General features: G+C 45.3%; 4 protein-coding genes across 13 annotated transcripts in view; 2 read left to right on the top strand and 2 right to left on the bottom strand.

The window, feature by feature from the left end:
• Nucleotides 1–23,419, bottom strand: part of vwf (von Willebrand factor) — a 26,195-nt gene extending 2,776 nt beyond the window's left edge. The window contains exons 1-43 of one of the 2 annotated variants that reach the window (XM_085915056.1): nt 23,376–23,419; nt 22,686–22,761; nt 11,667–11,747; nt 11,542–11,593; nt 11,190–11,333; nt 10,995–11,097; nt 10,715–10,923; nt 10,367–10,488; nt 10,059–10,278; nt 9,867–9,989; nt 9,680–9,791; nt 9,576–9,622; nt 9,367–9,503; nt 9,059–9,197; nt 8,808–8,908; nt 8,549–8,744; nt 8,008–8,223; nt 7,677–7,923; nt 7,484–7,587; nt 7,160–7,311; nt 6,941–7,044; nt 6,734–6,872; nt 6,523–6,657; nt 6,110–6,256; nt 5,883–6,023; nt 5,672–5,770; nt 5,305–5,461; nt 5,068–5,235; nt 4,851–4,986; nt 4,471–4,768; nt 3,243–4,350; nt 3,045–3,149; nt 2,733–2,876; nt 2,533–2,667; nt 2,301–2,459; nt 2,127–2,173; nt 1,869–2,046; nt 1,420–1,649; nt 1,158–1,347; nt 744–1,085; nt 441–679; nt 264–366; nt 114–185 (exon numbers count right to left, since the gene is read on the bottom strand). In XM_085915056.1, coding sequence (XP_085771182.1) covers nt 114–185; nt 264–366; nt 441–679; nt 744–1,085; nt 1,158–1,347; nt 1,420–1,649; nt 1,869–2,046; nt 2,127–2,173; nt 2,301–2,459; nt 2,533–2,667; nt 2,733–2,876; nt 3,045–3,149; nt 3,243–4,350; nt 4,471–4,768; nt 4,851–4,986; nt 5,068–5,235; nt 5,305–5,461; nt 5,672–5,770; nt 5,883–6,023; nt 6,110–6,256; nt 6,523–6,657; nt 6,734–6,872; nt 6,941–7,044; nt 7,160–7,311; nt 7,484–7,587; nt 7,677–7,923; nt 8,008–8,223; nt 8,549–8,744; nt 8,808–8,908; nt 9,059–9,197; nt 9,367–9,503; nt 9,576–9,622; nt 9,680–9,791; nt 9,867–9,989; nt 10,059–10,278; nt 10,367–10,488; nt 10,715–10,923; nt 10,995–11,097; nt 11,190–11,333; nt 11,542–11,593; nt 11,667–11,672 — 7,006 coding nt within the window. In that variant the 5' untranslated portion in view covers nt 11,673–11,747; nt 22,686–22,761; nt 23,376–23,419. Of the gene's footprint in view, nt 1–113; nt 186–263; nt 367–440; nt 680–743; nt 1,086–1,157; nt 1,348–1,419; nt 1,650–1,868; nt 2,047–2,126; nt 2,174–2,300; nt 2,460–2,532; nt 2,668–2,732; nt 2,877–3,044; nt 3,150–3,242; nt 4,351–4,470; nt 4,769–4,850; nt 4,987–5,067; nt 5,236–5,304; nt 5,462–5,671; nt 5,771–5,882; nt 6,024–6,109; nt 6,257–6,522; nt 6,658–6,733; nt 6,873–6,940; nt 7,045–7,159; nt 7,312–7,483; nt 7,588–7,676; nt 7,924–8,007; nt 8,224–8,548; nt 8,745–8,807; nt 8,909–9,058; nt 9,198–9,366; nt 9,504–9,575; nt 9,623–9,679; nt 9,792–9,866; nt 9,990–10,058; nt 10,279–10,366; nt 10,489–10,714; nt 10,924–10,994; nt 11,098–11,189; nt 11,334–11,541; nt 11,618–11,666; nt 11,748–22,685; nt 22,762–23,375 lie in introns of those variants that run through there. The other variant, XM_085915055.1, reaches the window with a different exon arrangement.
• On the top strand, nt 12,792–18,456 carry cd9a (CD9 molecule a). 2 transcript variants are annotated; one of them, XM_085915078.1, is made up of 8 exons: nt 12,792–12,931; nt 15,481–15,583; nt 15,840–15,937; nt 16,389–16,463; nt 16,587–16,688; nt 17,101–17,190; nt 17,635–17,718; nt 17,789–18,456. In XM_085915078.1, the coding sequence occupies exons 1-8, from the start codon at nt 12,863–12,865 to the stop codon at nt 17,852–17,854; spliced, it is 687 nt and encodes a 228-aa protein (XP_085771204.1). In that variant the 5' UTR covers nt 12,792–12,862; the 3' UTR covers nt 17,855–18,456. The 2 variants fall into 2 exon arrangements, with proteins under 2 accessions (XP_085771204.1, XP_085771205.1); XM_085915079.1 differs by lacking the exon at nt 12,792–12,931 and adding an exon at nt 14,530–14,732.
• bbs10 (Bardet-Biedl syndrome 10) lies at nt 17,688–23,432 on the bottom strand. 8 transcript variants are annotated; one of them, XM_085915072.1, is made up of 7 exons: nt 23,376–23,403; nt 22,686–22,761; nt 21,722–21,841; nt 21,116–21,290; nt 20,753–20,952; nt 19,670–20,602; nt 17,689–19,603 (listed from the first exon to the last, which is right to left on the bottom strand). In XM_085915072.1, exons 5-7 carry the CDS (start codon nt 20,941–20,943, stop codon nt 18,946–18,948), a joined length of 1,782 nt encoding a protein of 593 aa, XP_085771198.1. In that variant the 5' UTR covers nt 20,944–20,952; nt 21,116–21,290; nt 21,722–21,841; nt 22,686–22,761; nt 23,376–23,403; the 3' UTR covers nt 17,689–18,945. The 8 variants fall into 8 exon arrangements, with proteins under 8 accessions (XP_085771202.1, XP_085771199.1, XP_085771198.1 ...); XM_085915074.1 differs by having other exon boundaries at nt 21,116–21,229; XM_085915075.1 differs by lacking the exon at nt 21,722–21,841 and having other exon boundaries at nt 21,116–21,229; nt 23,376–23,432.
• Nucleotides 22,432–25,847, top strand: LOC147055311 (synaptotagmin-1-like). The gene is made up of 9 exons (XM_085915077.1): nt 22,432–22,833; nt 23,761–23,910; nt 24,072–24,241; nt 24,371–24,484; nt 24,557–24,724; nt 24,875–25,042; nt 25,147–25,264; nt 25,359–25,492; nt 25,603–25,847. The coding sequence occupies exons 1-9, from the start codon at nt 22,689–22,691 to the stop codon at nt 25,804–25,806; spliced, it is 1,371 nt and encodes a 456-aa protein (XP_085771203.1). The 5' UTR covers nt 22,432–22,688; the 3' UTR covers nt 25,807–25,847.

The raw sequence follows: 25,847 nt of genomic DNA, 5'->3' as shown, positions 1-25,847 counted from the left end.
GTTAAGGGAGACATCACTGTTCACACTGGTTTTTTTTTTTTAACGTGGATTTAAAAAAACAAATTTGTTTTTCGAGTGGGTTGTGCTGTCTCGTGCAAATTATTTGCACATACCGCATTCATACTCTGGGCAGCATTTGGATTCGCTCTTCAGCTTCAGCTCCTCGCAAGCTCCGCACACCGGTGCTACACACACACACGACACAAAACATTCAATTAAACTGGCTGGCACAAGACACAAAAAAAAAAATCGTTAAAACTCGCCTTTTAGGTCGTCGCACGGCCGAGCGGTGCAGTTGACGTGTTGTCGGTCCAAACAGGAGCAAATCAAACACGGGTTGTCATCCGGTACCCAAGTCTGCAGATACTGCACACACACACACAACACACACATTGAATTCTGTTTTGTAGCACCTTACTATCCTGTTCATGACCTCCAACCTGATATGCGCGTCCACGATGGTCCACGCATTGCTTGCACTTCTCTGGTGACACACACACTCCCCGATGCAAAACGGTCCCGCTCGGACAGAAACAGCCTTCGGTGGGTGTGTCTGTGCACGAGGAGCCTTTCCCCGCGGCGACCGACCAATCCCCTCGCGACGGCGGCGGGCTGTTACAGTCTTCCACGCAGCCCGTGCGGCACGCGCTGTACTCCATGGTGGGGGGGCACTCGAAGGCTGTAAGAGACACGTGGATGTTCGAAACCAAAAAAAAAAATGGCGGAAGAACTTCCAGACTTACGGCATATATGGGGACTTCTCCAGTCGATACACACACCCCTCTGTCTACACAAGAGCGCGTAGGCGGAAATGAGCTCGCACACGTCCGACTCCTGACAGGCCTGCTCCTCGCATTTGGTGAGGAACATCAGAACGGGGATGTGCGAGTGACAGGCCTCAAAGACTTGCGAACGCAGGGCCGTGCATCCCATGGCTGCCCCGGAGGAGCACACCACCTTGCGCTTGGGCACGCACACGCCCGTGTCACCGGCCGCCGTCCAGTCGGAGATGAAGGTCATCTGGTTGGAGGTGGGGTTGCCGTTACGCAACGAGAGAACGTTGGCCGATTGTTCCCCGCAAGCCCCTGGGAAAGAAAAGTATAAATTCCATCATTTTTTTTCCATAATTCAGATTCAAAAATTTAATCCGTAATTACCGCAGAGTCCCGTCGTGCGGCCGCTGATGCTGGAATTATACAGCGTGATGGTGAACTCGCTGCTCTGGGGCGTGAACGTCAAAACGTAGCCGTGGTCAGTCTTGAGCTGCAACATCACACCGCCGAATCGCACCAGCTCCAGACCCTCATGCCTCCACGGCAGCGAAATCTCCTCTCTTCCAATTAACGCCTGCACCGATTGAGGAAATATTTGAAAGTCGCTGGTGACTTTGCAAACCATCATATGAGAAAGTCTACTTACAGTCATATCATCCTTCAGTAGAAGTTTTTGAGACCCGTGGGTCACCTCGATAGCTTTCATGCAGACGTGGTTGTACTGTGCCAAGTCCTGACAAGGGCCGTTGTGGAGCTTGACCTCCGAACCTTCGCTGTCAGCGAGCAGGGTGTAGGAGCACAGGCCCTCTGCGTCCAGCCTGAGTGGCAAGCTGTCAAATCGCACCACGTGATTGGTGGAGCTGCCCATGCAAATGCCTGGCGACGCACAAAAAAAACGAAAGCAGGCAGGTCAACTCTCCAAACCAGATTGAATTGTCTTTTTCCAATTTTTAATGAATGGACAGGTTCGGTTGGCAATGATTAAATATTGATGTTGAAATGATTCCTATCCAACATATCTAATTATGTGCATTTTTGGAATCGTGTCATTTGAACTACGTGACTTATTGTTCCCATTCCGAGTGTTATCCATACATGGGCATTCCCAATGGCAGCTGCAGGCCTCTTGGACTTTAACAGGCAGCATGTTGTTCCTGCACGCCGGTGGCTCCAGTTTATCGCAGCTGACTTTGTGGTTCTGCATGGTTACGGCTCCGCTGGGATGGCAAAGCACCGAATGGCAGCCGTCCTCCAGTAGCCACGACTCTCCAGGCTGTGGCGCAAGAGTTCCAAAAAAAAAAAAAATCGATCAAAGCACAATGCAGTGATTTTTCTCAATGTCGCGTGACTCACTTTTCTCTCCGTGCCGCTGTCATCGACGCAAACTCCCGGCGGACCAGCTGAGAGCCAAAGCAAATCACAGCCAACAACCACCGTCAAAATCAGCGATAGTATCAAAAGGACAACGACGCCGCCCACGTTTTGAGTTATTTTCGGCTGTGTTCAAGTGTATGCGAGGGCGGGCACCTCTGCAGATTCTTTCTGCGTACGCCCGGTCCAAAGTCAGCAGCATCCGTAACTGATCCATACTCTTTAAGTGCAAGATGTTGTCTTGTTTGCGGCCGACGGTGACCACCTCCTTCTGCTCGTAATCCGGACCCACGCCGATGGGGAACACGGACACACCTGAAGGACGAGTGATGAATGAGACGACCGGATAAATGATTGAAAAATTATATTGCAGGGACTTGAATTTGACCTGCGGCCAGCGCCTCATTCGCCGCTTCTTGGACCCGATCGGTTGATTTGTCGGTCACGATCATCACCACAGCTTTGGCCACGCCTACCCGTCCTCCTTTAATGGCCCCTTGGACGGCGTACCGCAGTGCCGAGCCTGAGCCGGAGACACGGCGGTGAGTTGGATGACGTTTGCGTTTCACCTCTTTCGGGATGGTCTACCCAGTGCCGGGGCGGCTGTTTTCCTTCCGGGAATGTCGTCCACCAGGTCGAGAAGGCGCGACTTGATCTGTTGCCCGCCCAAGGTGAACTCGGTGGTGAGGGTGTCGCCGTACTGAATCACGCTCACCTGAGTGCCGTTGGGACCTGAGCGCAGATGAAATGGGAAGATGTTAAAAGGCAGACATTTTATTCATGGGAAACATTTCCCCAAATGCAAAGTTGATCGGATATGTCACAGTCATGTGATGTCTGGCTGGATTTGCCCAAAGTTCTTCTCACTTGCGACCCAAATGAGGATAAATCTCAACCTACCCACATCCACCGTGTTGATGAAGGCTTTCACAAAAGTCTTCATGTCATCAAACTGTTCTCCGGACTTCAGCAGGAAAAGCACGTCCACGGGTGTCTTGCAGGGCACTGACAAATTGAATAGTTTTTTTTTATTTTTTTTATATGTCAACACTACAGAGGCCTCACTATACATGCAAAGAGGTGGCGTGTTGTTTCTACCTGTGGGCGGGAGGCTGGCGAGCGTTGGGTGGACCACGGGTACCAGCGTGGGGAAGCGTGGCGTGACTGTGGTGCGTGTGATGTTCACAACACGGGGGACCAGTTTTTGGAGTTGCGTGTAGTCCTCCACCATCATGGGAGGCCACGGCGAGCTGAAAGGGAACAAGTCCCGCTCCCGTACCCGGGGGCCGACTCCGATGGGATACACGTGTGTCTGGGTGGTGGTGATCGACGGGCGCGTCACCGTGTCGGTGGGCGGGTTTTCCGTCACCAGGAAGACCAGCTGCGGTGGGACGGGACGGCGTGAAGGCGGGGCGGTGTCGTTAAAGACAGTTGCCACGGCGGCGCCGGTGTTTGTCTTGCTTCCGCCCCTCCAACGAATCTCCCTGAGACGTTGGAGCAGCAGCATCCTCTGGTATCTCAAATCCCAGCGGCGGATCTCCACGGTCACCGTGACCGAGTATTGGATCACCGTGATGCGGATGAACTCCTTGTCAGACATCTGCTTTATAACGTCCTCCAGGAACAGTAGGGATTTATTAAAGTTGGCCTCGCCGACCGAATCGGAGCCTTCGATGATGAACGTCATTTCCTTGCTCGGTGGTAGAGAAGAGGGAGCTGTGGTGGTTTTCGGAGACGGGATGGAAGGGACGGTCGAAGTGGCGGTGAGGTGTTTGGTAGGGATGGGTTCCGCTCGAGGAGAGCGAGTGGTGGCGGTCGTGCTGGGTTTTGGCTCCAGACCCAAAGTGCAAAGATAGTCGGTCACTTCTAAAAGGCGATCGGGCAGCTCGGCGGCGCTACTCAGCACGTAGGCCCTGTTCTTCGGGTTAGCATTTGTGATGTCGTTAATCTGGGCCATGCTCACGCCGGGACCGAGGGCCACGGTCAGCGTGGTGATGCTCTTTCTGCGCATCATGTTGATGAATGGCCGCATGGGCCGAGGGTTGGTGCTGGCCGTCAGGATGACGGCCACGCGGCCGGCGTACTCTCGTTTGTTCTTGTCATAGATGTTGTAAGAGAGATATTTAATGGCCTCGTCCAAAAAGGCGGCGTTACCTCCGGCGTAGTGCAGTTCGTGCACGGTCTTCTTAAACAGCCATTTCTGAACCTACTCACGATGAAAAGTTAAAAGGAAGGAATGCTTTAATGCCACAAAAATAGCACATACGTATTTTTGGGGTTTTTTGCTGCTGCTGGAATGAAAATATAATCCCATGGCTCGACCTACCTGTAAATCATTCTTTTTGACTCCAAAGTCGTAAAGCAGCACGGCAGCTCGAGTGTGAGCGGAGCCCAAGCGGAAGGGCTCCACCACTCCCAGTATGAATTCTTTCGTGGTCTGAAAATCGGTTACGCTCAGTGCGTTGGAGCCGTCTAGCATGAAAACCAGATCCATGGCACGGTCGCACGTCCCCTCGGGCATCGCGGTGGTCATTGGGATGGTCGTAAAGATGGCGGAGGGAAGGGTTGGTGCGACGGTACTCAAAGGGCAAGCCTCGCAGGTTAGCGTGTTGTTTTCGCAGTGACTTGGGGACACAAAAAAAAAAAAAGGATGAATTGATAATTGAGTTCTTTTTTTATCCAAATAAAAACCTATTCGCCGCTTACCATATTTTGCAGTGGGCGGGGTCACGGCGGCTGATGATGACTTTGTTGCCGTGGGAGATTCTCTGACCCTCGTGGACGCAAACTTGACACTGAGTGGGCTCAACGCATTTCATGGCCACCTCATCCAACAATTGGCCTGAAGAGCGAGTGACGAGTTAAAATAGTCTCGAGTGACTGAATAAAAGGTCTCTGATAATGTTTTGTCAAATGAAGACACCTGGGGGGCAGTAAGCATGACATCCTTCTACACACGTGAGGGCGCATTGGAGAGGATCGGGATGCTGGCAGGTGACGGGACAGGCGGGACCGCAAGTGTTGTACCTCCACTGGCATAACTCCTCTCCTGTAGCCGGGTTCTTCGGGTTCAACCCCTCACAGCTCATCGCTATAAAGAGAAACTTGTCATTTTAGGCTGAAAGAACTCGGCGACCGCAACGGTCTTCGTCACGCTCACGGCAAAGCTCGTTGGATCTCCAGTTGACGGGTACGCCCTTCTGGGAACAATCTTGAGCGTAGGCTGCAATGACATCACAAAAACAAGTGCAGTCGGCCAGGGACGAACAAGTGCACGCCGCCTCCGCGCACATCTTTACGTATGGTTCGGCATCCACCTAAAAAAAAAAATGCAGAAAGGGAAGAAACATAATTAAGCCTGTCCTACTCAACGCACAAAAGGTACATATACAAAAGCACATCTCTGAGTGATACAAATAGTTAAAAAAAAAATTATTTTAAATGTAAAATAATAAAAAAAAAATTAAAATATGGTTGTACTGAATGTCGATGCTCTCCACTGTTTGAATTTCTGCTGCTATACTCACCTGACTGTTGCACTCTTTAAAGATGGGGCCAGTGAGCACGCGGCATGACTGCTCAACTGTTAGCAGTCTAACAATGTTGTCGGCGCATGAAACAAGTACCTGGAAACAAAAAATACCATGCAACATTCTTATGTCATAAATATCAAAAGGAGCCCCAGACCTACTTTATATCGATTTTTCTTTTCCAAACCACATGACTCACATACATTACCTGTGTGACATCAGCACAGCTGGGTGCAACCTTCCAAGAGTCCCCAAAGTGCAAAGAATCCACCTCCAGCTGATTGTTACTGCTGACAAGGTCATTATTCACGTTCCCGTCAAAGTTACCGCACAGACCACACACCCGGTTCTACAAAAAAAAAAAAAGACAGTTAAAAAATATAGAATCAAAATGGCGCTCCACCCCAAAAAAAATATATATAAATACACCTGTACCCTGTATTCTGCCGATATGTGGACCAGGAGGTGGGTTGCCTTGTCCCAGCTAAGGGAAATATGTTTGCCCAGCAGGAGGGTGTAGAATTGACCCGATCGGATGATCTCCACCTGCGCGCTCTGTGGTACTGGGGTCTTCATCCGCACCTGAGGAAAGACCAAAACATGTCAATGAAATCAAAACCATAAAAATGCTCGTTTACTCTTCATAAGTTTGCTTATGAATTTTATTTCATGTGCAATCTATTCTAAACTATTGTCAGAAAAACCTAACCATTGGCGGGCTGTGTGCTCTTTCTGTAATCCCAGAGCATACCACGAGATGGCGTTTAGATTTTATTATTATTTCAGATTTTAGTATTTTTAAAACCTTTTCATTCCCAAAAATATAATAAAAAAAAAATCAAGGCTACCTCGCCGTTTTGCATCACAATCAATCCTCCTTGGTAGTAGACCGACACAGACTTGGCACAGCGATGTCCCACAATGCCACAGGCTTCATTCTCCACAAGCACTCTGAAGGTCCCCTCATCTCCATTACAATTGTCCTGTGTGCAATGAAAGTAAAAAAAAAAAAAAGATTTATAAAAACACTTATGACACATAGTTATTTCTTTGTCTTACCTGGACCAGGACATACTGACAGAGACCAGGAAAGGAGTACTTAAGGCCATCAAAGGTGATATAATGGGCCTCCCCGACGGTGCGGCATACGCCGTCACAAAACTTATTGGTGCAGCGCCATTTCCTCTTCTCACATACGCTGTCAAACAAAAACAGGTCATGGAATCACCAAGAAGACTATTGGCCAAAATAAAAAAAGATGCTTACCAGGTGTTGCAATCCACCGGTATGATTTGTCCCGACGCATAAGGCTTGTAGTTATGGTAGCAAGGACACTCGTCTGGCACAATACAGCCTCCGTGGTGTCGTACCTTAAATATCACAAAGTTATTTCGGCTCCACAAGGAATAACTTCCATTTTCTGCCACCCACAACGCAATTTTCTAAAATACAATCAATGGCATGCATGAAGCTCCCGCAACCTACTGTGCCGGGCGGACAGAGGCAGCCGGGGATACAAGCAAGTGAAACACAGGGGAGGTTTGCATTCTGGCAGTTTCTGGCGCATTCCAGGCCTTTTTCACCCGCGTCACACTTTGCATGGACCAGTGGAGGATGACATGTTGTGGAGCGTCTCTCTGAAAGTACCAACACGTTTGTTGTCTTTAATTCTGGCTTTGTTTGTTCATTCTGTCGGGGTGTGAGAAACTACTTTTTTTTTTTTTTGGTCTCTATATTGTTGACTATCATTTATTACAGTTGACCTTTCACTCAAAATATAATTATTATAAAGTATGTGTTGAATTTCACTTCTGGAGGGTGCCAGGTCGTCGTCGTCGTCGTCGTAGAAGAGATCAGACAGCAGAGTGCTCCTTTCTTCAGAGCTGCAGCGCATGGATCCATTCTGGCAGTAACTGTAAATATAAAACACTCCAAAAATTCAGTCCTTTTCAAAAGATATGATGGCGTCCCAAGAGTGTATTTGTACGCTACGCCAACAGACCAAATGCTGTTGTGATCGGCGAAGACGTCATTGGGCTGGTACAGCTGTCCGTCGTGCAGGCAGGAGCACTGGTCCGCCGTCACGCACTCTCCCGAGTCGCTCAGGTACTTTCCAGCTGGGCAAAAACAACCCTCCTCGCACATTTTCTCCCCTCCGCATCCACCCTCTGCTCCGGACAATGAGCGGCAAGTGCGGTCGCACACGCTACCGCAAGCTTCGTACGTTCGGCCGCTGGTGCAGTCCATCTCTGAGGATTCAAATCAATTAAATGTGTGGCGTTATCCCGTGAAATAATGAATTTTTTGGTGTAAATACAAATGAGTGTTTTTACGGCAGAGGGAAGGAGAACGCCAGTGGAGCGGCACCCCTTTGGCGGCGCATGCAGCCCCATAGGAGGCCAGGGCGGAGCAGAGGCACTCGTCGCCGTCCGCGCACGAGCAAACGTCGTAACGACAGAACTTTTGGAAAGGAGCCGGATTAACCAGGAAGTGGCACGGGCTGAAGACATCTGACGTCAGCATTGAGCAGCCTTCTTCTGCAAAACGAACTGAAGAAAAAAAAAATAGACAGGTTAGAGTTAACTTTGCAAATCACTGCCTATTTTGTACTCTTTCTGTAATGCGCTGTGAGGCCACAAGATGGCGCCAAAGCCATGGCCAATAGCAATATAGTGTGTTATAAGGGTCAAAGATGACCATTGTATGTTGGAGAGGAGCTAAATTTCGCCTCGGTTGTAAGATGGAGTTCTGGAGAATCTTCACCACGTTTATATTTAGAATTTATTGCTAAACGCTGCAGGTCTTGGAAGATTCACTGCAATGTTGACGGGTGTGTTGCTGAGTCATCATCTGCATGTGCGTGTGTGTGTTCACCTCTTTTGGGGTTGACAGCACAGGGATCTGTCACAACTTTGTGGGCTGACTTGCAGTCACTGTTGATTCTCCATGACTGACCAAACGCTAGCGGGCTCGCCTCAACCAGGCCGGATGTGGACAAGAAATCATCGCCTTGGTTACCGTTGTAGTTACCGCACAAACCACAAGTCTGCCCCGCCCAGCGTGGGCCCAGCTGCAAAAAAAGGCGGGTCAAATTTTAAAACTGCCTTTAAAAATGAACTAAAACCGAATGTACCTTTAAGATCACCCGGCCCCTCCCATCCCAGTCAAGACGCAGATTATGTCCATACTTGAGGAGCACAGATGACTGGACAGATCTCTGGATGTGCAAGTGACCTGGAAATTGAAAAGCAAATCATTTCCATTGCCTTTTCTTTTCTATTGCTTTCAATGCAGACAGAGGTCTGCGTTCCCCGAATTCTCGTATCACCCCGTATCCACGCTTGCGTGTCACTCTCTTTGAGTGACAAAAGGCAGCTGCCATACCGTGATGCATTGGGGTTTGGATGTCCATGCCGTTGACAGAAACCATTCCTCCGTGCTTCATCTTCACTGTCATGTCCTCCAAGGAAGGCAAATTGAGGGTCACAGAACGCGTACACACAGCCTCCTGATCATCTGCGCACTGAAAGACAGTTTCATAATAAGCTGTCAGACATGCACACAATGAGGTGACAGAAAGGAAAATGCAAAGTTATTATCCTGCCAAAAATGTTTTGTGACTTCTGATGTGACGTGATCGTAAAGCTTAGCCGTGCTGTTTAGAAAGTTATCCAGATCTGCTTCTTTCCGACCTGCACATTCTCAATAATGACAGAGAAGTCTTGCTCAGCACAGTCCCCGGCCAGCAGGTAGTGACACGGGCCGGCGAAGGTGAAGAATTTGTTGTCAAAGGTCTTGAAGTGGGACTGACCCACCACCAGACATTCACCTGGAGAGCAGGAGAACAATTATGAACTGTGTCACTCAACCACGGGTTGTAAACGTAATTCACGTCGCTCACCGGGGCAATCTTCGTTGGTGCATTCCCACGACCCGTGTTGACAAACGCTGTGAAAAAAAACAAAACACTAAGCTGACGTTCTGAAAATACTTCCATCCACTCACCAGGTGTTGCAGTCTTGAGAGATGGTGGAACCCGGAGGGAACTGTCGCCCCATGTGGACGCAGGAACACTGAGACACCTCCACGCAACGGTTTCCATCCAACACTTTACCCGCTGAAATGTACACACACAAAATAATTACCACACGGGGAGGAAATGTTAAAGGGGTGAAAAGTCCAAGAGCTTTACCGGGGCACGTGCATCCATCCACACAGTCCTCCTTGCAGATCTCCTGGATGTTGAGACTATGGCAGGTGGTGGAGCAAGACTTGGTGCATTCGCTGTAGTGCATTCCGATGGGACATTTGGGGACTGTACACACGCACGCACATTACAAATAACAGTGTCAGTATTTCTCGCCTTTCACTTTTTCTTACTTACAGCATTCGCTCTCCTGCTGCCACCCCCGTAAAAGCATCCCATGGGCGTGACACGTGCGGGCGTACTCGAGAAGAACCGGACAGTAGCAGTCTTCGATGTCTCCCTGGCCGCAGTGGCACGCCTCCTCCTGGCACAGGGACAGGAAGGCCTCCGGTGATACCAAGTGAGCGCAGTGCAGGAACACGGCTGATGTTTGCAACACGCTGCAACTGGATAGAATCTAAGAAAAGAAGTTTTATACCTCATTAGTACAAAACAAAAAAAATGGTCATATTTATTCTATATGGAACATTTTGTTTGTGGCTGACCTCCGAAGTGTCTTTGGAACTGTTGCAGGACAGACTGGGAGGTGAAACCCGTCTGCAGGCTTGACCTGCCCCCTTCACCGCCCACGAATTGGCAAAGTCGTAACTATCCTCCGTGAGGAATCCTGAAATGACGCACGGGGAGGGGGCGTAAAGACGTCGAGGAGCTTCCTCATTAATCTCGTGCTGCCGCTGCTCTTTTTGTTTTGTTGATATTTTTCGTTGAACCTCGTTATCTTTTCCTGTACGGAATAACTTCTCTTCCTGTTTCTGAGCAGCGGGTGACTCGAAGCGTTTCCGAAATTCTCAGGAACGTACAGCTTTGGTGACTTCCAAGGAACTCGTGCGTACCTTCTTGAGCGGTGTATTCGTCAGCCGCCGCCGCGTTGAAGTTACCACAGAGGCCGCAGGTGTGGTTGGCGTGGTGTTTGGTGAGCGTCAAGGCGACGTTGGCGGCGGTATCGATGGTCACCGTGAAGCCAAACTCCTCGCTCCACAGTTTGTAGAATCCCAGCTCCTGGCCGGCAAACACCGAGTGCGACGCGTACGGCAGAGAAAGTCTGCAAAACGGAAAAAAAAGTCATTTCCATTTAAAACCAGGACAGTTTTTCTTTCCTATATTTATTTTTACCTGGTTCCTTCCTGTGATAATCTCCCGTCGACCGACAGATGCAACTCAAAGACATCCCCGAGGAAAAGCGTGACTCCGGTTCTTTTGCCGCCGACAAAATCACCTGCGGGTGAATCTGACACAATTAGCTAAACATGGAGCGACGGGGATTACTATCCGTCAATATTTGATTTGATTTTTGACGGGCTCACCCACCCAGCAGCGTGAAGGAGCGACGTTTGCAGTCCCCAGCCAGCAGATAGCTGCAGTCTCCGGGAAATTGGTACAAAACCCCGTCGAAGGTGTAAACGTGGTGCCGTCCAAAGAGGCTGCATCGCCCCGTTATACCTGCCACGCAAGCTGCACAGCCACGCACATATTCACAAAAAACCTCCTATAATGTTTCAAATTGCAAAAAAAATGTACATTTGAATGAAAATAAGTCTTTATAAATTTATTTGGCTATTTTAAGAGTGTGTAGCCTTGTGGTTGAGATGGAGTCGAATCCATTCGAGTCAAACACATTCACATTAATGGACAATTAAAAAGAAAAAAAAGTCCTACCTACCTGTCAGATGAAGCAGAAGCCAAATTGCTCTCAAACACCTGGCGGCGCACAACTGAAACACAAACACATGCTTCATCCCATGATCCTCTTAAAATGACTTCCTGAATGAACAAAGAGTACTGTACCTCCATAGCTCAACAATCGACTAATCCAAAAATCCGGCGACAACGAAAAATGCTCGTACAATCCTCGAAAATCTTGCACTTCTACATGGTGTGTCACAAAACAGGCTCGAATGAGAATGGGGTCAAAAACTTTTAAAAGCCTCACTCAAAAGTTCTTGATTTATATGAAGGAGAGCCCTTCCCACTTTGTTATTGTGCCCTTAACATACCCTCCTCCCGACATCAGGTTATGTCAAGAAGGCCAGAATATCAGTCGCTACGTGTAGAGCGACACCATCAGACCGCCACGGTGAGACAATACCAGGATATGCCCACTGATGGTCTGGCTGAGTGATTAGCCTGCTGGTATAAACCCGTGTCAAGGCCAACCCAAACAATTGTGCAACGAAACACACTGTCGGGGAAGATACTGAGGCTACAGCAGCAAACCTATGACTAATTCATGCCAAACATTGCATAAAAACAATGGAAAAGATTTCTTTGGAAATGTTGAAAAGAAAATCTCCTGTCAGCTGGGGAAACAATTAACAGTCTGCTGGGAATAGAAAACATTTCCTTGTAATCCCAAAATGTCTGCCGAATATCTTGAGTGATTGAAATGCAGGAACCGAAAAGAAATATTTCACTTTGTGAACAATGAAAAGAGAATATTAAAATGACAATTGCCTGAAAAGACATCATTTTGTTTCCATCAAAGGTGCACATTTTGCTTTGGCAAATGTCAAAGCTGTTGATGAGAAATGAAGCAACAAATGACTATTTTGTCTACTCATAACATCTATTTTGCTGCCTCATCATTTGGTGTTAATGTTTCAAGGGCAAAGGGGCGTGTGCTCAAGGCAGTCCCGCTAGACAGCGACCTTGCGGAGCGCTTTTGACCATGACGTCATCACATTGTGCCAACCATTTAAATCAGAAGCGAATCTTACGTCATCGCTCTGGACGTTTTGATGGGTGACGCAATGCATTGACAAGCACACCAAAAAAAACGTATCATTTAGCATTTAGTGCAGTACTATGGAAATATTATTTTTATTTGCCTTGCTTTTTTTTGCAGCCGAGGGGGGTGGGCTACGTTCGGGGGGATGGGGGGGGCGGGGACCTTTCAATGCACACACCGGCAGCGCCACGCGTGGAGAAGTGGCGATCACACTTCAAGATTAAAATCGTCTCCTACTAACACAAGATTTGTCGTCATGGCGGCGCTATCCGGCGGAGAGATGTGCATCAAGTACCTGATGTTCGCCTTCAACCTGATCTTCTGGGTGAGCGCATTTAAAAACTAGAATCTGCGAGGCGCGTGGAAATATCAAATAGCCCAATGCAAAACCTCATATTGTCGCAGTGTATCCTGAACGGGTTACGATTTATTTGAATCTTTTATTTATTTATTTTATTTTCACGGGACCGCTACTGTACGTAGTCACGGGCGCGTGTAGGCTCAGCTGAGGAGCAAATAATCCTCCCCAGTGGCCAAGTGACCCACTTCCACGGAGCACATCGACGAATTGCGCGTGCTGTATCTATAAATGGTTTCGAGAGTAAAATAAAACAAATAGAAACGCGCTTAATTATTGAACCAGCCTGTCATTTATTGATTACAAATAGTTGGCCATGGTCACGTGGGGAGAAGTAGTGCGCATGTCAGGGAGATGGAGTGTGTGCGTGTGACTGTGTGTGTGACTCTTGAATATCTCATGCACGCTATTTATGTCTCCCAGTCCCAGTAAACTCATGGGGTGTGTCCCATGTGGATGTTTGTTTATCTAGAAGTGTGTATATTAAACAGCTTGTGGGTTTGACAAGAATGTTTTGTCCTTTTTTGGTCATGTTTAATTTTGCAGCTCTAGATGGAAATGAGCACAACAAAGCATCACAAGGGGGATGGGAGCATGGTTTGTGTGTGAAAGAGGAAATGCTGCGGGGGGGGGGGGAAACATTACTAAAAATATTCAGGTGCCTCTCATTCGTGAATGTGTCAGAAAAACACAATTTACTTCAGTTGGCCAATTCCAAATGGGGGTTGCATAAGTATAAACATACAAAATACATACAAGTTACATTTTCCTACCACAGCGAAATATTGCATAATTAAAAAAAATTATATATATATATATATATATATATATATATATATATATATATATATATATATATATATATATATATATATATATATATACATACACACACACACACACACACACACACACACACACACACACACACACACACACACACACACACACACACACACACACACACACACACACATATATATATAATTATATAATATAATATTTTGTATTATATATAATACAAAAGCACTATATATATATATATATATATATATATATATATATAGTGCTTTTGTTAATTACAGCTTACAGCTAAAAAAATTAACAGCAATAGAAAACTGAATATTAAATAAAAAAACTAAATTTATTCTTAATATAGGAATGATTAAAAAACGTTTTTTTTTTATGCAAATCCTCATTAGGATCATGGCTGTACTGGAATCTATAGTTGTCAGTCAATCAAGGCCATTGGGAAAATAATTTTAGATGCCACTGATTTAAGAGCTGTAAAAAGACACGTGGCAATTTCTTTTCCACATGACACGTGGGTTTTGTCACATTTGAAATCAAACAGTTAAGAAGGCAAAATATGCTTGTGGTTTAATGTCAACAACGTGTTCTAACAGGGCCCTCCGTGTTGCCATCCAGACGTGTTGCTATCTTGGCCGACTGCCTGCAGTTTCTCACACGGGAGTCGTTACCGCCGCAATCTATGCAAGCGAGAAACAAACAGAGGAAGGAACATGGGCAGGCTTAAAATCGTGGAGTAGGCCCTGAAGTTCTCGCCACTCCCTGAGTGTGCTTTCGGGCGACTGAAGAAGGCGTGGTGTTTTCAGGACGCTTTCACTTCTAAACTCGTTGTCTGCTTACGTTAACGTCGTTTCCTCTCAGGAATTTAAAGTTTCTTATTTAACCTGTCAGCATGGCTGTCGCCGGGGGGATCAAGTGCATCAAGTATCTCATGTTTATATTCAACTTTTTCTTCTGGGTAGGTGTGCTTTGTTTTTCTTGTTGGGTGTGTGTGTTGTGTGTATGAGAGAATTAGGCGCAAAGATGGGTGGTGGATTCTCGAAAGTTTCTATTTTTGTGAGTCAAATATTCAGGAAAAACACAATCATTACATTTATGGCATACGCTCACTATGAGTCACTGAGAAGTTCGACAGTCATGTCCAAACGTGTGCTCAAAACAAAATGGCTTCGTGCACGAATGAGTATCAGGTAGAGGAAATCCGGCAATACCTTACACACATCTTTGAAAACATTTTGTATTATATGCCAGGATAACCTCAATACAAGAAGTTTATCAAATGTCTTAACAAAGACAATAAAGGTTTGTTTTGGTTGATACAGTCTGTCATGGAAGCATTACTTTCATACTGTGTTTATTTTGGAGGTGGGAGTTTGTCGTGGTGAAAAGAAAACAGATTTGATCCGACTCTTGTATTGGATTAGAAAAGTCGTTCCCAACAACTACTGTGGCATTTTGCCATCAGGGATCATCAGAAATTATTATTGTTTTATTTGTAATTTTTCGATTAGTGATTGAAAAATAAAAAAACATTGTTTGCTTATGTATGCCAGTACCAGCCAGAACACACGTGTGCTTAAGGTTAATAAATAGGAAAACCTTAAATTAGATCAGATTAAATTAGTTATGTTCCTTATAAAGTGTCATTTGCCAAAAATGATGCCAAATGAACTAAAATCTTTTATGATTATATGTTGTTGCTTCAGCTTGCAGGCACTGCTGTGTTTGCCATTGGCCTTTGGTTGAGATTAGACCCCAAAACCAAAGGCCTGTTTGAAGGACCAGACTCTCCATATGTGTTTTACACCGGTAAGAGGCTTTTCTATACAAACGTTGCATTTAAAACCAGGACTACAAATCAGAAAGAGAAGATTTACTCGGTTTAGTTACGCATTAGATGTTAGGAGCGAGCCACAAACATTTGGATACAAGCAATTTAAAAAATCTACTTCTGAATAAATAAATGGGTCAATAAATAAATACTTTCTTATCTTTAAAAAGAACAAAATTTGGTCAAAAAGGCAGTTTTGGTATGATTTATTTTTTTTGTCGTGTGTGCGTGTAGGTGTGTACATCCTGATTGGCGCTGGGGCGCTAATGATGGTGGTAGGATTTCTCGGATGTTGTGGTGCCATCCAAGAGTCTCCGTGTATGCTGGGACTGGTATGTATGGTTTAACCCAGTTCAATCAATGAGTCTAGAAATGATGACTTGTTCACGACAACTCATCTATCTTGGTTCCTCTATGGCTACGTGACAATTAAATACTCTTTGGGTTAAGTGGATTTGTGAGTCAAGCTTGACTTGGAGGAAAAACTGATCTTTAAGATATCCGGTCCGTTTTTAAGCCTGAGTAGAAGGTGAATCGGCCTTTGAAATGCCCGTTTTCATCAACGTTTGTCGAAAGAGGGCCAAGGCCAGCCGGCAGTCTTAGATTAAGCTATTGTCCACATCCTGCGTGGCTCACTCGTCGCCTCCTCTCGGGGGTTAATCGTCTTGTCCTAAATCTCCCAGTAGGAGGGCTCTATGTAAATCAAATTCACTTCCGCTCAGACGACCTGACTTGTTTATGCATGCTAACGTGGCATTCTAATTCCCTTTATCCTGGTCGTAGTTTTTCTTCTTCCTGCTTATCATCTTTGCCATTGAAGTCGCCGCAGGCATCTGGGGATTTTCCAACCAGAGCAAGGTACGATAACTCACTTGGCTTAAAGTGCTAAAGTCTTTCATAAAGTCGCACTTGCCAAAAACAATAAATGAGTTCTAAGAAAAGGAAGAGATCATTTATTTTTTTTCTTCGCTTGCACGGCAGGTGGTGGATGACATCACCACATTCTACCTTCAGACCTACAACGAATACAAAGACAGAAAGGATGAGCGTCTCCGAGAAACTCTGCGTGTGATTCAAACTGGCGTGAGCTTTTTCATAATAATGATCAAAGATCTGACATGCTTTTATCAGAATACCCCGAGGATTAAAAAATCCTTTACAATGACAAGTAGATTTTTTTGTTACTAAGTCAACTGGGCTCAAGGATGGAAACAGTTAAAGCATTGATTGTATTTTCACTCTTGGAAATGCTTCAATGTTGATTTGGGAGCTAATCAGACAAGCACAGCATGAAGTCTGAAAGGAGGATGTAATCTAGTTTGAATGCTCTGTAAATAGATACAGCGATACATCCCATAATGATCAGGCATATCATTTGTATTGGCCTAGATGCAAAAAAAAAACAACAACAACAACAACAACCCAGTGTTGCCTAGCAACAAGATTCACTGAGGAAAACCAACTGTGTTGTTTAAGAGTTTTGGTGTTGTTGCAGCTCAACTGTTGCGGACCAACTGGTACTGTGTTTGATGGTGCCAAAGACACCTGTCCTCAAGGAGACCTCCTTGAGGCACTCATCGTCAAGGTAGGCCCACAACACTGTACTTTAAACACGAGTCGGAAAATTGCCAGTGGCTGGAAAAACTATGGGCTCGATATCCATGTTTGAGTGAGGTGAATAATTAATAAAAAAAAAAAAAAAAAAATTGTTAGAATTACCACAAATGATTGAAAAACATAAAAAAAACCAAATGCGACTATTATATTCCGAGACGATATTTCGAGATTCCTGATAACGCTTGGTGGGCCGGAATTAAAGAACGTTTGCTCACTTCTGGCTTTATGATTCCCGCTTAAAAGATTGAAACGAGCGATGGCGTAATTACATATCCAAAACATATAATGATGGTGGGGGCCGTGCAGTTTTTCCCATTGCATTCCTTTAGCCTTCTTACTATGGTTACTATGGCAACAATGGTTTTACTAGCAAGACCCAAGAAAAGCCCACATGAACCTTCCTGTGTTGCAGAGCTGCCCTGATGCAATTGATGAGGTTTTTGACTCCAAGCTCCACATCATAGGAGGAGTGGGCATCACCATTGGGGTCATTATGGTAATGAACCGACCGCTAGGCCCGTTCAATTGAGAAAGCAACAAACTTCATTTTTTTTTCCTCTTTCCAGGTGTTTGGAATGATTTTTAGCATGCTCCTGTGCTGCGCTATCAGGAAGTCTCGGGAGGTGGTGTGATAGCCGCCGACGCATACTGGAGTCCTCGTTAATGTTGCATGATGTCATTCCCAGTTACATGGCTCCCTACTGCCAGTTGGGTAGAGTGGGAGAGGAGGAAATCTCACACCCTTCCGTCTATGTGGTTGTCAGGCCCAGCTATAAAATGGGTCGCATCTGTGCTTGAGTGAGAAATGTCCCACATTGAGATCACCTGAGTGAATTTAGTGCAAAACATCTTCAAAGATCAGCTCGTTGTTTATTGATCACATCTCTATTGAGGCCTCTCACTTATTGGCGGAACGGGTTGCGAGTGCGTGACCGAAAAAGTCCAACGACTGCCAAATGGATGTGTGAATGGATTCGAATTAACAGGATTCTCAGCTGTAAACTACTTTTTGTAATTTAGAAGTGTTATTTCTTATTTGTTGGCTCACCTCTTTCAAGAAATGCCTGTTTTTGTCACGTTTTTATCATCTTTATAAATCCACATCACGTTTTGAATTTTCAAAATGTTTTCATTTTACTCATATTGGTTGATTCATATCATACACACAGATGATTCAAGAGTCAAATAAACAAACATGGAGTTAAATATCGACTGGATCACGCTTTTATTCTAACTTGCACCAACTTTTCCGACATACGAGTTGTCATTCAATTTCAAAGACTTGTTTTTGTGCTTATCTTAGAATCGACTTTAAAAAACAAAACCCAGCTCATAACTCCACTTTATAGGAACTAACTCGCTGCGTCGACTAGACCTGGTGCGGGTGTGATTAGAAAACAGGGAAGTAACACAGTGATTTGGTTGCTGACAAGCCAGCCCTCCACCCTGAGACCTCCCGCTAAAGATAACACTGATTGGGCAAAGGAATGTGTGTAAATTTATGAGTAAGTCTTGTTCTCTTATTTGCTTTTGCGGTGGTCGGGGGAAGAGTGCAAGGAAAAAATGAGATAAGAAAGAGGAGTCGTGGTGAGTGGCCAAAATAAACACAAAGGTTGGTACGTCTTGCCTCTTATATACACCTTGTAAAATGATAAACGGATTTAAGAAACAGGTAAAAATGGTAAACATGATAAAGTGGCAGCAACTCACACAAATTAGGCTTCTAAAAAATTTTGTCTTCATCATCTGATGAATGATTGGGTTTGCTTGATTTTGGATGCAATTCCTTGGCTACATGCAACACAGTGTCCACTCGCAGGAGGCTTTTGACACATTGCAGCACAGCCAGAATGAGATGGAATTTACATGAAACAGACTCAAGCCCCGATAAACAATTCACACTTGGTGTGGTGTCTCCTGGAGAACATTTCTCACTGTGATTTGCTCGGCTAATCTCCGGCTGCCGTAACAATCGGTCAGGTTGGAAAGGATTCCGATAAAAGCTCCAGACTCTTGATTGAATTTGTAAGAAACGTTTTGGCTTGTTGGAATGAATCAGTCGCGGAAGATGCAGTAACCCGTCTGCCAAGAGCTGGCACACGACGGCTACGTTTTCAGAAATGCCGTGCGAGCGGCCATGTTGCAGGAGAGCGTAGTGTAAGAGAAACTCAAAAGTGCCGCCGGCGGGTATGACGCAGCCCGGCAAAGTAGAGGATGGATCTTTACCGGTTGCACCCGGGAGTTCCCATGTTATACGTAGCATGCGGACGGCATCCTGGACGGCACCGGCATATTGATCCGTTTGGCCTTCACCCGAGCCGCAGATGATGAGACTACTTGGTCGGGTGACTTTGGAATCAGGGAAAGCCACGTGAACGTATCTGCGGAAGGGCGGAATTGTAAACGTCAAATCACATGATGGCAGCAGCGATATTGTGTGTCCTCACCTATGGGCTCCCAGAAGTATCGGTCGACAAAATGCCAAAGAAGCAACATGTTCCGGTCGGATCTCCCGATAATCTGTGATGGCCGAGGCCCCGCTCAGATGGAGGAAGAGTGCGAGTTCATCTTGGTCCACGCACTCCACCACGCACATCTTGGCCTGTGTTGCTAAAGTCAGGACGGCTTCGGACTGTTTGACGCCAGATAGCAGGATGGAGACGCCGAGAGTTTGAAGGCTGGCAAAAACGTTCTCCAGTGAGCTTTCCGCCCAGGCGCTAAAGTGCATGATGCTCTTGCCGTCCGTTCCGTTTCCGATTTCCACCATGTGACTTGCGTTTAGCCATTCAGGTTGCAGGGCTATCTTAAAAACTACAGCCTTGACTGGATGTTGATCGCCATGGCATTGTGTGGCAAAGTCCCTGTGGATGACTTGCCCCTCAATCAAACGTGAACAGCTAACAGGAAAACCAGACACCCGCGTATGCAGCGCGGGGAAATTGTCATTTAGAAACTGGAGTGACGAGGAAGAGGAATCTGATTGACAGCATTTACCGAGAAATTTGAAAATGAGCCCGCCCGTGAAGTCACAGTGGGCGCAACCCAAACGGGTACGAAAGAAAGACGCCAACAACGTCTCGACGTGAGCCACGTCAAAGTTTGATGCTGATTGCGCGCTTGACAGACTGAATCCGACAGGAGCTACTACAAGAGCAATTAGATCTTCCAGCTTCTCTGATGCAAAAGCCAGCATTTGGTCAGCCACGCGCCTGGCAGCGGTGGACTCGGCTACTTCCCTTGAGTGGTAAACGCGGGATACATTTGGCTCCTTAGAGGCAGCGGTGTAAATGGTGCGTAACAACGACGCCACGAGAAGAATAAATGATTTGGATCCATCTCCCGTTTTCCCGCTGTGCTTCCAGACGCACTCGACCAGCATCCTAAAATGAAAGAGAGACAAATAAAAGGTGTCAGCAAAATTTCATGTCATCTCAACAACTCTGGCTGTCCCCAAAGTATCATATACATCAAACTTAATGCTGACATAGTCAGGCATTTGATTATCTGACTGCCGGAAGCTGAGTTGTTACCTGGCGAGCGGGTGCTCAAGTCTAAGTGCCGTGAGAATACGTGTTCCGCTACGGCTCAACATCGCCTGTCCGTTGTCACGTGTGAAAAGCACCTGCCCTCCCTCGGGGCCGAAGGTGCGCATGATGATGGCCTCCAGTGCGCACACAGTCTGCAAGACATGTTTCTGCTGAAGATGCTGCACTGGCCGCATTCCTAATTACTAAAAAACAACAAAAACACAGGGATGTCTGAAGGCAATTTGCAAAATACATTATGTTCACATTGCGTAGGCTGGAGGATGTAAATATTTTTAACATAATGCAAATGAGGGCAGCATTGTGGCAGTTCTGAGGTTCTGTTCTGAGACAGAATCTCATTCCAACCTGCTTGTGTGGAGTTTGCATGTTTTCCCCGGGCACTCCAGTTTCCTCCCACATTCCACAATGTTGGACTCCTCTAAGACTCTGAACTGCATGTGAGTGTGTAGGCTTGTTTGTCTACAAGCAAAAATGGATGAATGGCAATGCAAGCAATGACCTTGTGCCCAGCTTCACGATCCTGCCCAAAAAAAAAAAAATATATATATATTATTTGCATCCTACATGCATGTATTTCCTACGTGCTACTAAATTGCGATACTACTTGTTAAATTTACTGGAAAGAAAAGTCCAGTTGGATGAGTTTACCAGACATAATTCGTTCATTGAGATTAATTGTACACTGTTGACATATACCCGATGGACATTACGTAAAGCTAATCACTTTAATGAAGAAAAAAATACGTCACTCTACCAAAATTTGCAGACAATACACTTCGACGTATTACATATTTAGCATCTAGTCGCGTTCTCATCACTAAACTGACAAGGGGCGATTCACGCCATTGCTTCTTTATCTGACTCATCGACTCAAAAAGTGAACCATTTGCCTATCTAGAAGTCAAATACAGACGAGAATATTTAAGGAAATAAAAAAGCAGAACAACTCACCATAGCGGAATCAAAACAACGCCGCTTCCATCGGTATCCAGGAGACGGCGCTTCTTCTCTTGTCGGTACGCAAACGCAAAGCTGATCAAAAAACAACACTGCCGCCTAGCGTGTGGCAACCTGAATTGCATTTAAATTAAAATGATTTGATTTACGTACATATTTCCCCTTTATATTTTCATTAGAACATTTGTTCTGCATTTGAAATTGCAGGTCTATGTATATTCATGTATTTGGTCATATGAATACACAACTCTACTCATGTTTGACTGAAGACAAGAATTTGAAATGACATTAATTTCTATTCCTAGTTGACATTGTTGTCATATTTGCCTTATAAATTTGGAAGGACTCCCTCAATGTATTCCCCAGATGACAGAAAAAAGCCTATCTAGTATTTTATGACGCCACCGTGACCTTAACCTTTGTCAAAAATGATTGAATTCATCCTTGAGTCCACTTTGTGTGCAACCTTCGGCGCCTCTCTTTGTCTCAACCTGCATCTCTTGCTCATTTCTGGTGTTTCAAGGTGAATGAGCCCTGAGTCTGGAACCTGATCTCTCTCTGTTGTTGCAGAAACCACATCCCGAAGTTTCTAAATCAGGCAGCTATTGTCTATACATAGACGATACGGTGGCGCTTATGCAGCGACGTGCTACACACACGTGCTCATCTGCTCGATGTGAATGTTAATGCGCGCGAGTGCTGAACTTTCACTATGCTAACAAGCTTTTAAAAAGCAGTGTCACTACACTGATGAATATTCACAAATGGTCCAATGAGAAGGACTTGTATGGATGAGGCAGAGAAAAAATAAGTAATCCCATGAGACTCCTTCACTTAGAAGCGACTTAAGCAAAGTTTACATTGAAAATGACTTTATCCAGATTTTCATGACGGCTCTTAAAACTTCCAGAGTGGCATAAAAAACCACAAAGGCTGTCAAAGTGACTCTCTCCCCTACCACATGCTTGTCCTCCGCCTGTCCTGTCCACTTCTGTCATCCTTTCTCCTCCTCCTCTTCATCATCATCTTCCTCTCTGTACGTGGGGAGAAAAAAAGGAGCACTTGTGAGTCTGGACATCGCTGCTGTTTGGACAGTCGGGATATTGGTAGGTCTGTTTTTTTTGACTCGCTTTGATGCTGAACAATTTTGAAAGAGAGAGAAAAATATTGCTATTGTCGGCTCCGTTTCGATAATGTAATATGTTTCCAACATTGTGACAATGAGGGTTTATTGTATTTAAATATAAAAAAATAGTCTACATGATTTGTCATCTTGAATGTTAGAAAAAGTTACTATCTTGAAGATCAAATGTAAATAATGTTTGCAATACTTTCCGATTGTCGATTAATCATCCAAGTCAGCAATTTTCTTTGCAATAAAAAGGAGGACTAGTTACCTAGTCAGGAAATTCTGACTCATGCATTTTTTTCCCTGTACTTGTGTCATTTTACCATTGGTGTGAATTTAAGTGTAAATATTTGTTGTTTGTTATGATCCAACATGTTCAGCTGGGATAGCCTGCAACACGAATGAAAATATGTCGTTATCAAATAAACGAAGAGGATTTACTGACCAACACTCCTATTAAATTATTATTTTTTTTTTAAAAAGTGTCTGACTGATCTTGGCGCATAGCTTGACAGTCACCTCTGGAGCAGCGCGCCGACACGTCCTCGCACGTGATGCTCCTCTCTGCCCTCCGTGTCACGGTTTGGTCAGTCGCGGTGGAACAGTGTACATCCTGCTGCTTTCCCATTTGTGCCTGGATAGCAGAAAAAGAAGTAATCCGATACTGGCGGTCATACGAGAATATTACAGCCTCAATTGATCAGTTGCATTTAAGTGTTTTTTGTTTTTTTGGTGTATTGCGGCTTGACTGAAATTTTTGAGCATTAGGCCCTAAAAGTCTGCCACGTTATAATAAAAAAAAAAAATCTAGTGAATATTTCAATGCTGTGATGTTGCAATGAAGTTCTTGCTTGCTCTTCTGAATGTTATTGTTCTCCTTACACCTGATCCCTTTTTCTCCAAGGATGCAATTGTCACAACATGACGGGAACCAACAAAGCCTTTCCGATCGTCCCAACGAGAACTGCCCAAGGGTCCAACGCCACAGAAAACCAAACGCACCCCGCAGGCCAAAGTCCTGATAAGTTCAAGAGCGAGCCTCATCAAATCCACAGTGAGTCAATGCAAAATATCTTCTGACTTACCTCCCTGAGAAAATGTCAACATGCTGGATTCTCTTAGACGATAAAAAAAACATTTTCGGAGTGCCTTGCAAATAATTAAGTCGAGTCTCACAATTCAAATCGTTGGATTCATGTTAATAATGTTTTGCAGAATCATCGTGGTTGGTGGTGGCTTTCTGTATCGTCAGTTTGTGTGTACTGCTCTCCTTCGGAGCGTGCGCGTGGAAGAAATGTCTGAAAAAGGACAAGGACAAGAAAAAAGGAAAAGAAAAGAGCAAGGGCGGAGATTTTGACATGGAAAATGATGAACGTTCCAAAGAGGTACAGCTCCTGCAAAACAACTGATTCATGAATCCCCATAAATTTTGACGGGATCATAAATCATTGACTGGATGTCAATTAGAATTTAGGATTGCAGTTGAATGAAACGACGGCATGTTGTGTGTCCAGCCAGTAAAAGTGGAAAGCAAGAAGGAAACCGAGTTGTCAGACGTTCAGCCAAAGGAGGATGAAAACTTGGGCAGACTACATTTCACATTGGACTACAACTTCACTGATAATATGGTGAGATATCAGCCAAATATCATCTGAAAAATAATAATTTTTCTTAATCTATAATCTGCTCTCTCACACAAGCTCGTGGTGGGCATCTTGCAAGCAGCCGGACTTCCTGCCATGGACGTGGGGGGAAGCTCGGACCCTTACGTTAAAGTTTATCTGCTCCCGGACAAAAAGAAAAAGTTTGAAACCAAAGTTCACAGAAAGACTCTGGAACCCAATTTCAATGAGACGTTCACATTTAAGGTGATTTTTTTTTTTCTCCCTTGATTATTATTTTTTTAATGCTCAAATTTATCGTGGGAACAAATTCCAGATGAATATATTTCTGCTCCAGGATACAAAAAAATAAAAATAAAAAATCAACATACTGGGTCTAACAATGTGTATGTACAGGTACCGTACACGGAGCTGGGCGGCAAGACGCTGGTGATGACTGTGTACGACTTTGACCGCTTCTCCAAGCACGATGCCATTGGGGTGGTGAAGATCCCGATGAGCGGCGTGGACTTCAGCCAGTCGCTGCAGGAATGGCGCGATCTGCAGAAGGCGGAAAAAGAGGAAGTATGGATTTTGTCGTGCCAAGCCGACATCGTCGAATGAGATACGAGAGCTATATCGAAAATGCGGTTCACATTTTGCTGCGTACCTCTTTTGCTGTGTGTCAGAGTGAGCGGCTCGGAGATATTTGTTTGTCCTTGAGGTACGTTCCGACAGCAGGAAAGTTGACTGTAGTGATCCTGGAGGCCAAAAACCTGAAGAAAATGGATGTGGGTGGATTATCAGGTGAGTCAAACAACAAAGCATGCTCTCTCATCTCGAGACTTTTTAGTACTTGAGTTAAGGAGCGACCGTTAAATGTTCCCGTTGTTCTCGTTAGACCCTTATGTGAAGATCCACTTGATGCTGAATGGGAAAAGACTTAAGAAAAAGAAAACCAGCATCAAGAAGAATACTTTGAACCCTTACTACAATGAGTCGTTCAGCTTTGAAGTGTCGTGTGAACAGATAGAGGTACACCAAGAGATAGCAGAATTCCAAATGTGACAATTCCGCGGCTGTTTCTGACGCATAAATATTTGACAAATGCATTCCGTGTTTTGTGCATTCATCCGGATCTACAGAAAGTGCAGGTCGCAGTGACCGTGTTGGACTATGACAAGATTGGAAAAAACGACGCTATCGGGAAAGTACTGCTGGGCGGGAACATCGCCGGAAGCGAGCAACATCATTGGTCGGACATGCTCGCCAACCCAAGGCGGCCGATCGCGCAGTGGCACAGCCTTCAGCCAGAGGACGATATTAATGCGTTGATTTCTAAGAAATAAACATCTGAGGGCCCAATGGATGAAAGACTCTCCTGATGTTA

The sequence above is a fragment of the Syngnathus leptorhynchus genome, chromosome 6, assembly GCF_054491065.1.
Source record: "Syngnathus leptorhynchus isolate UIUO chromosome 6, UIUO_Slep, whole genome shotgun sequence".
Classification (NCBI taxonomy): Eukaryota; Metazoa; Chordata; class Actinopteri; order Syngnathiformes; family Syngnathidae; genus Syngnathus; species Syngnathus leptorhynchus.
This window is presented reverse-complemented; position numbering and strand designations above follow the sequence as displayed.

What these genes read in the sequence shown, in the direction of transcription:
- bbs10 (XM_085915075.1), bottom strand. Translation starts at nt 20,943, where the DNA reads ATGCGGCCAGTGCAGCATCTTCAGCAGAAACATGTCTTGCAGACTGTG. An exon ending in CTTGAGCACCCGCTCGCCAG is followed by an intron (nt 20,603 to 20,752) that starts GTAACAACTCAG and finishes CTTTCATTTTAG; the next exon opens with GATGCTGGTCGAGTGCGTCT. An exon ending in ATACTTCTGGGAGCCCATAG is followed by an intron (nt 19,604 to 19,669) that starts GTGAGGACACAC and finishes GCCCTTCCGCAG; the next exon opens with ATACGTTCACGTGGCTTTCC.
- cd9a (XM_085915078.1), top strand. Translation starts at nt 12,863, where the DNA reads ATGGCGGCGCTATCCGGCGGAGAGATGTGCATCAAGTACCTGATGTTC. An exon ending in TGCGTGTGATTCAAACTGGC is followed by an intron (nt 16,689 to 17,100) that starts GTGAGCTTTTTC and finishes GTGTTGTTGCAG; the next exon opens with CTCAACTGTTGCGGACCAAC. An exon ending in TTGAGGCACTCATCGTCAAG is followed by an intron (nt 17,191 to 17,634) that starts GTAGGCCCACAA and finishes CCTGTGTTGCAG; the next exon opens with AGCTGCCCTGATGCAATTGA.
- LOC147055311 (XM_085915077.1), top strand. Translation starts at nt 22,689, where the DNA reads ATGCTTGTCCTCCGCCTGTCCTGTCCACTTCTGTCATCCTTTCTCCTC. An exon ending in TTTGGACAGTCGGGATATTG is followed by an intron (nt 22,834 to 23,760) that starts GTAGGTCTGTTT and finishes TTTTTCTCCAAG; the next exon opens with GATGCAATTGTCACAACATG. An exon ending in TGTCGTGTGAACAGATAGAG is followed by an intron (nt 25,493 to 25,602) that starts GTACACCAAGAG and finishes CCGGATCTACAG; the next exon opens with AAAGTGCAGGTCGCAGTGAC.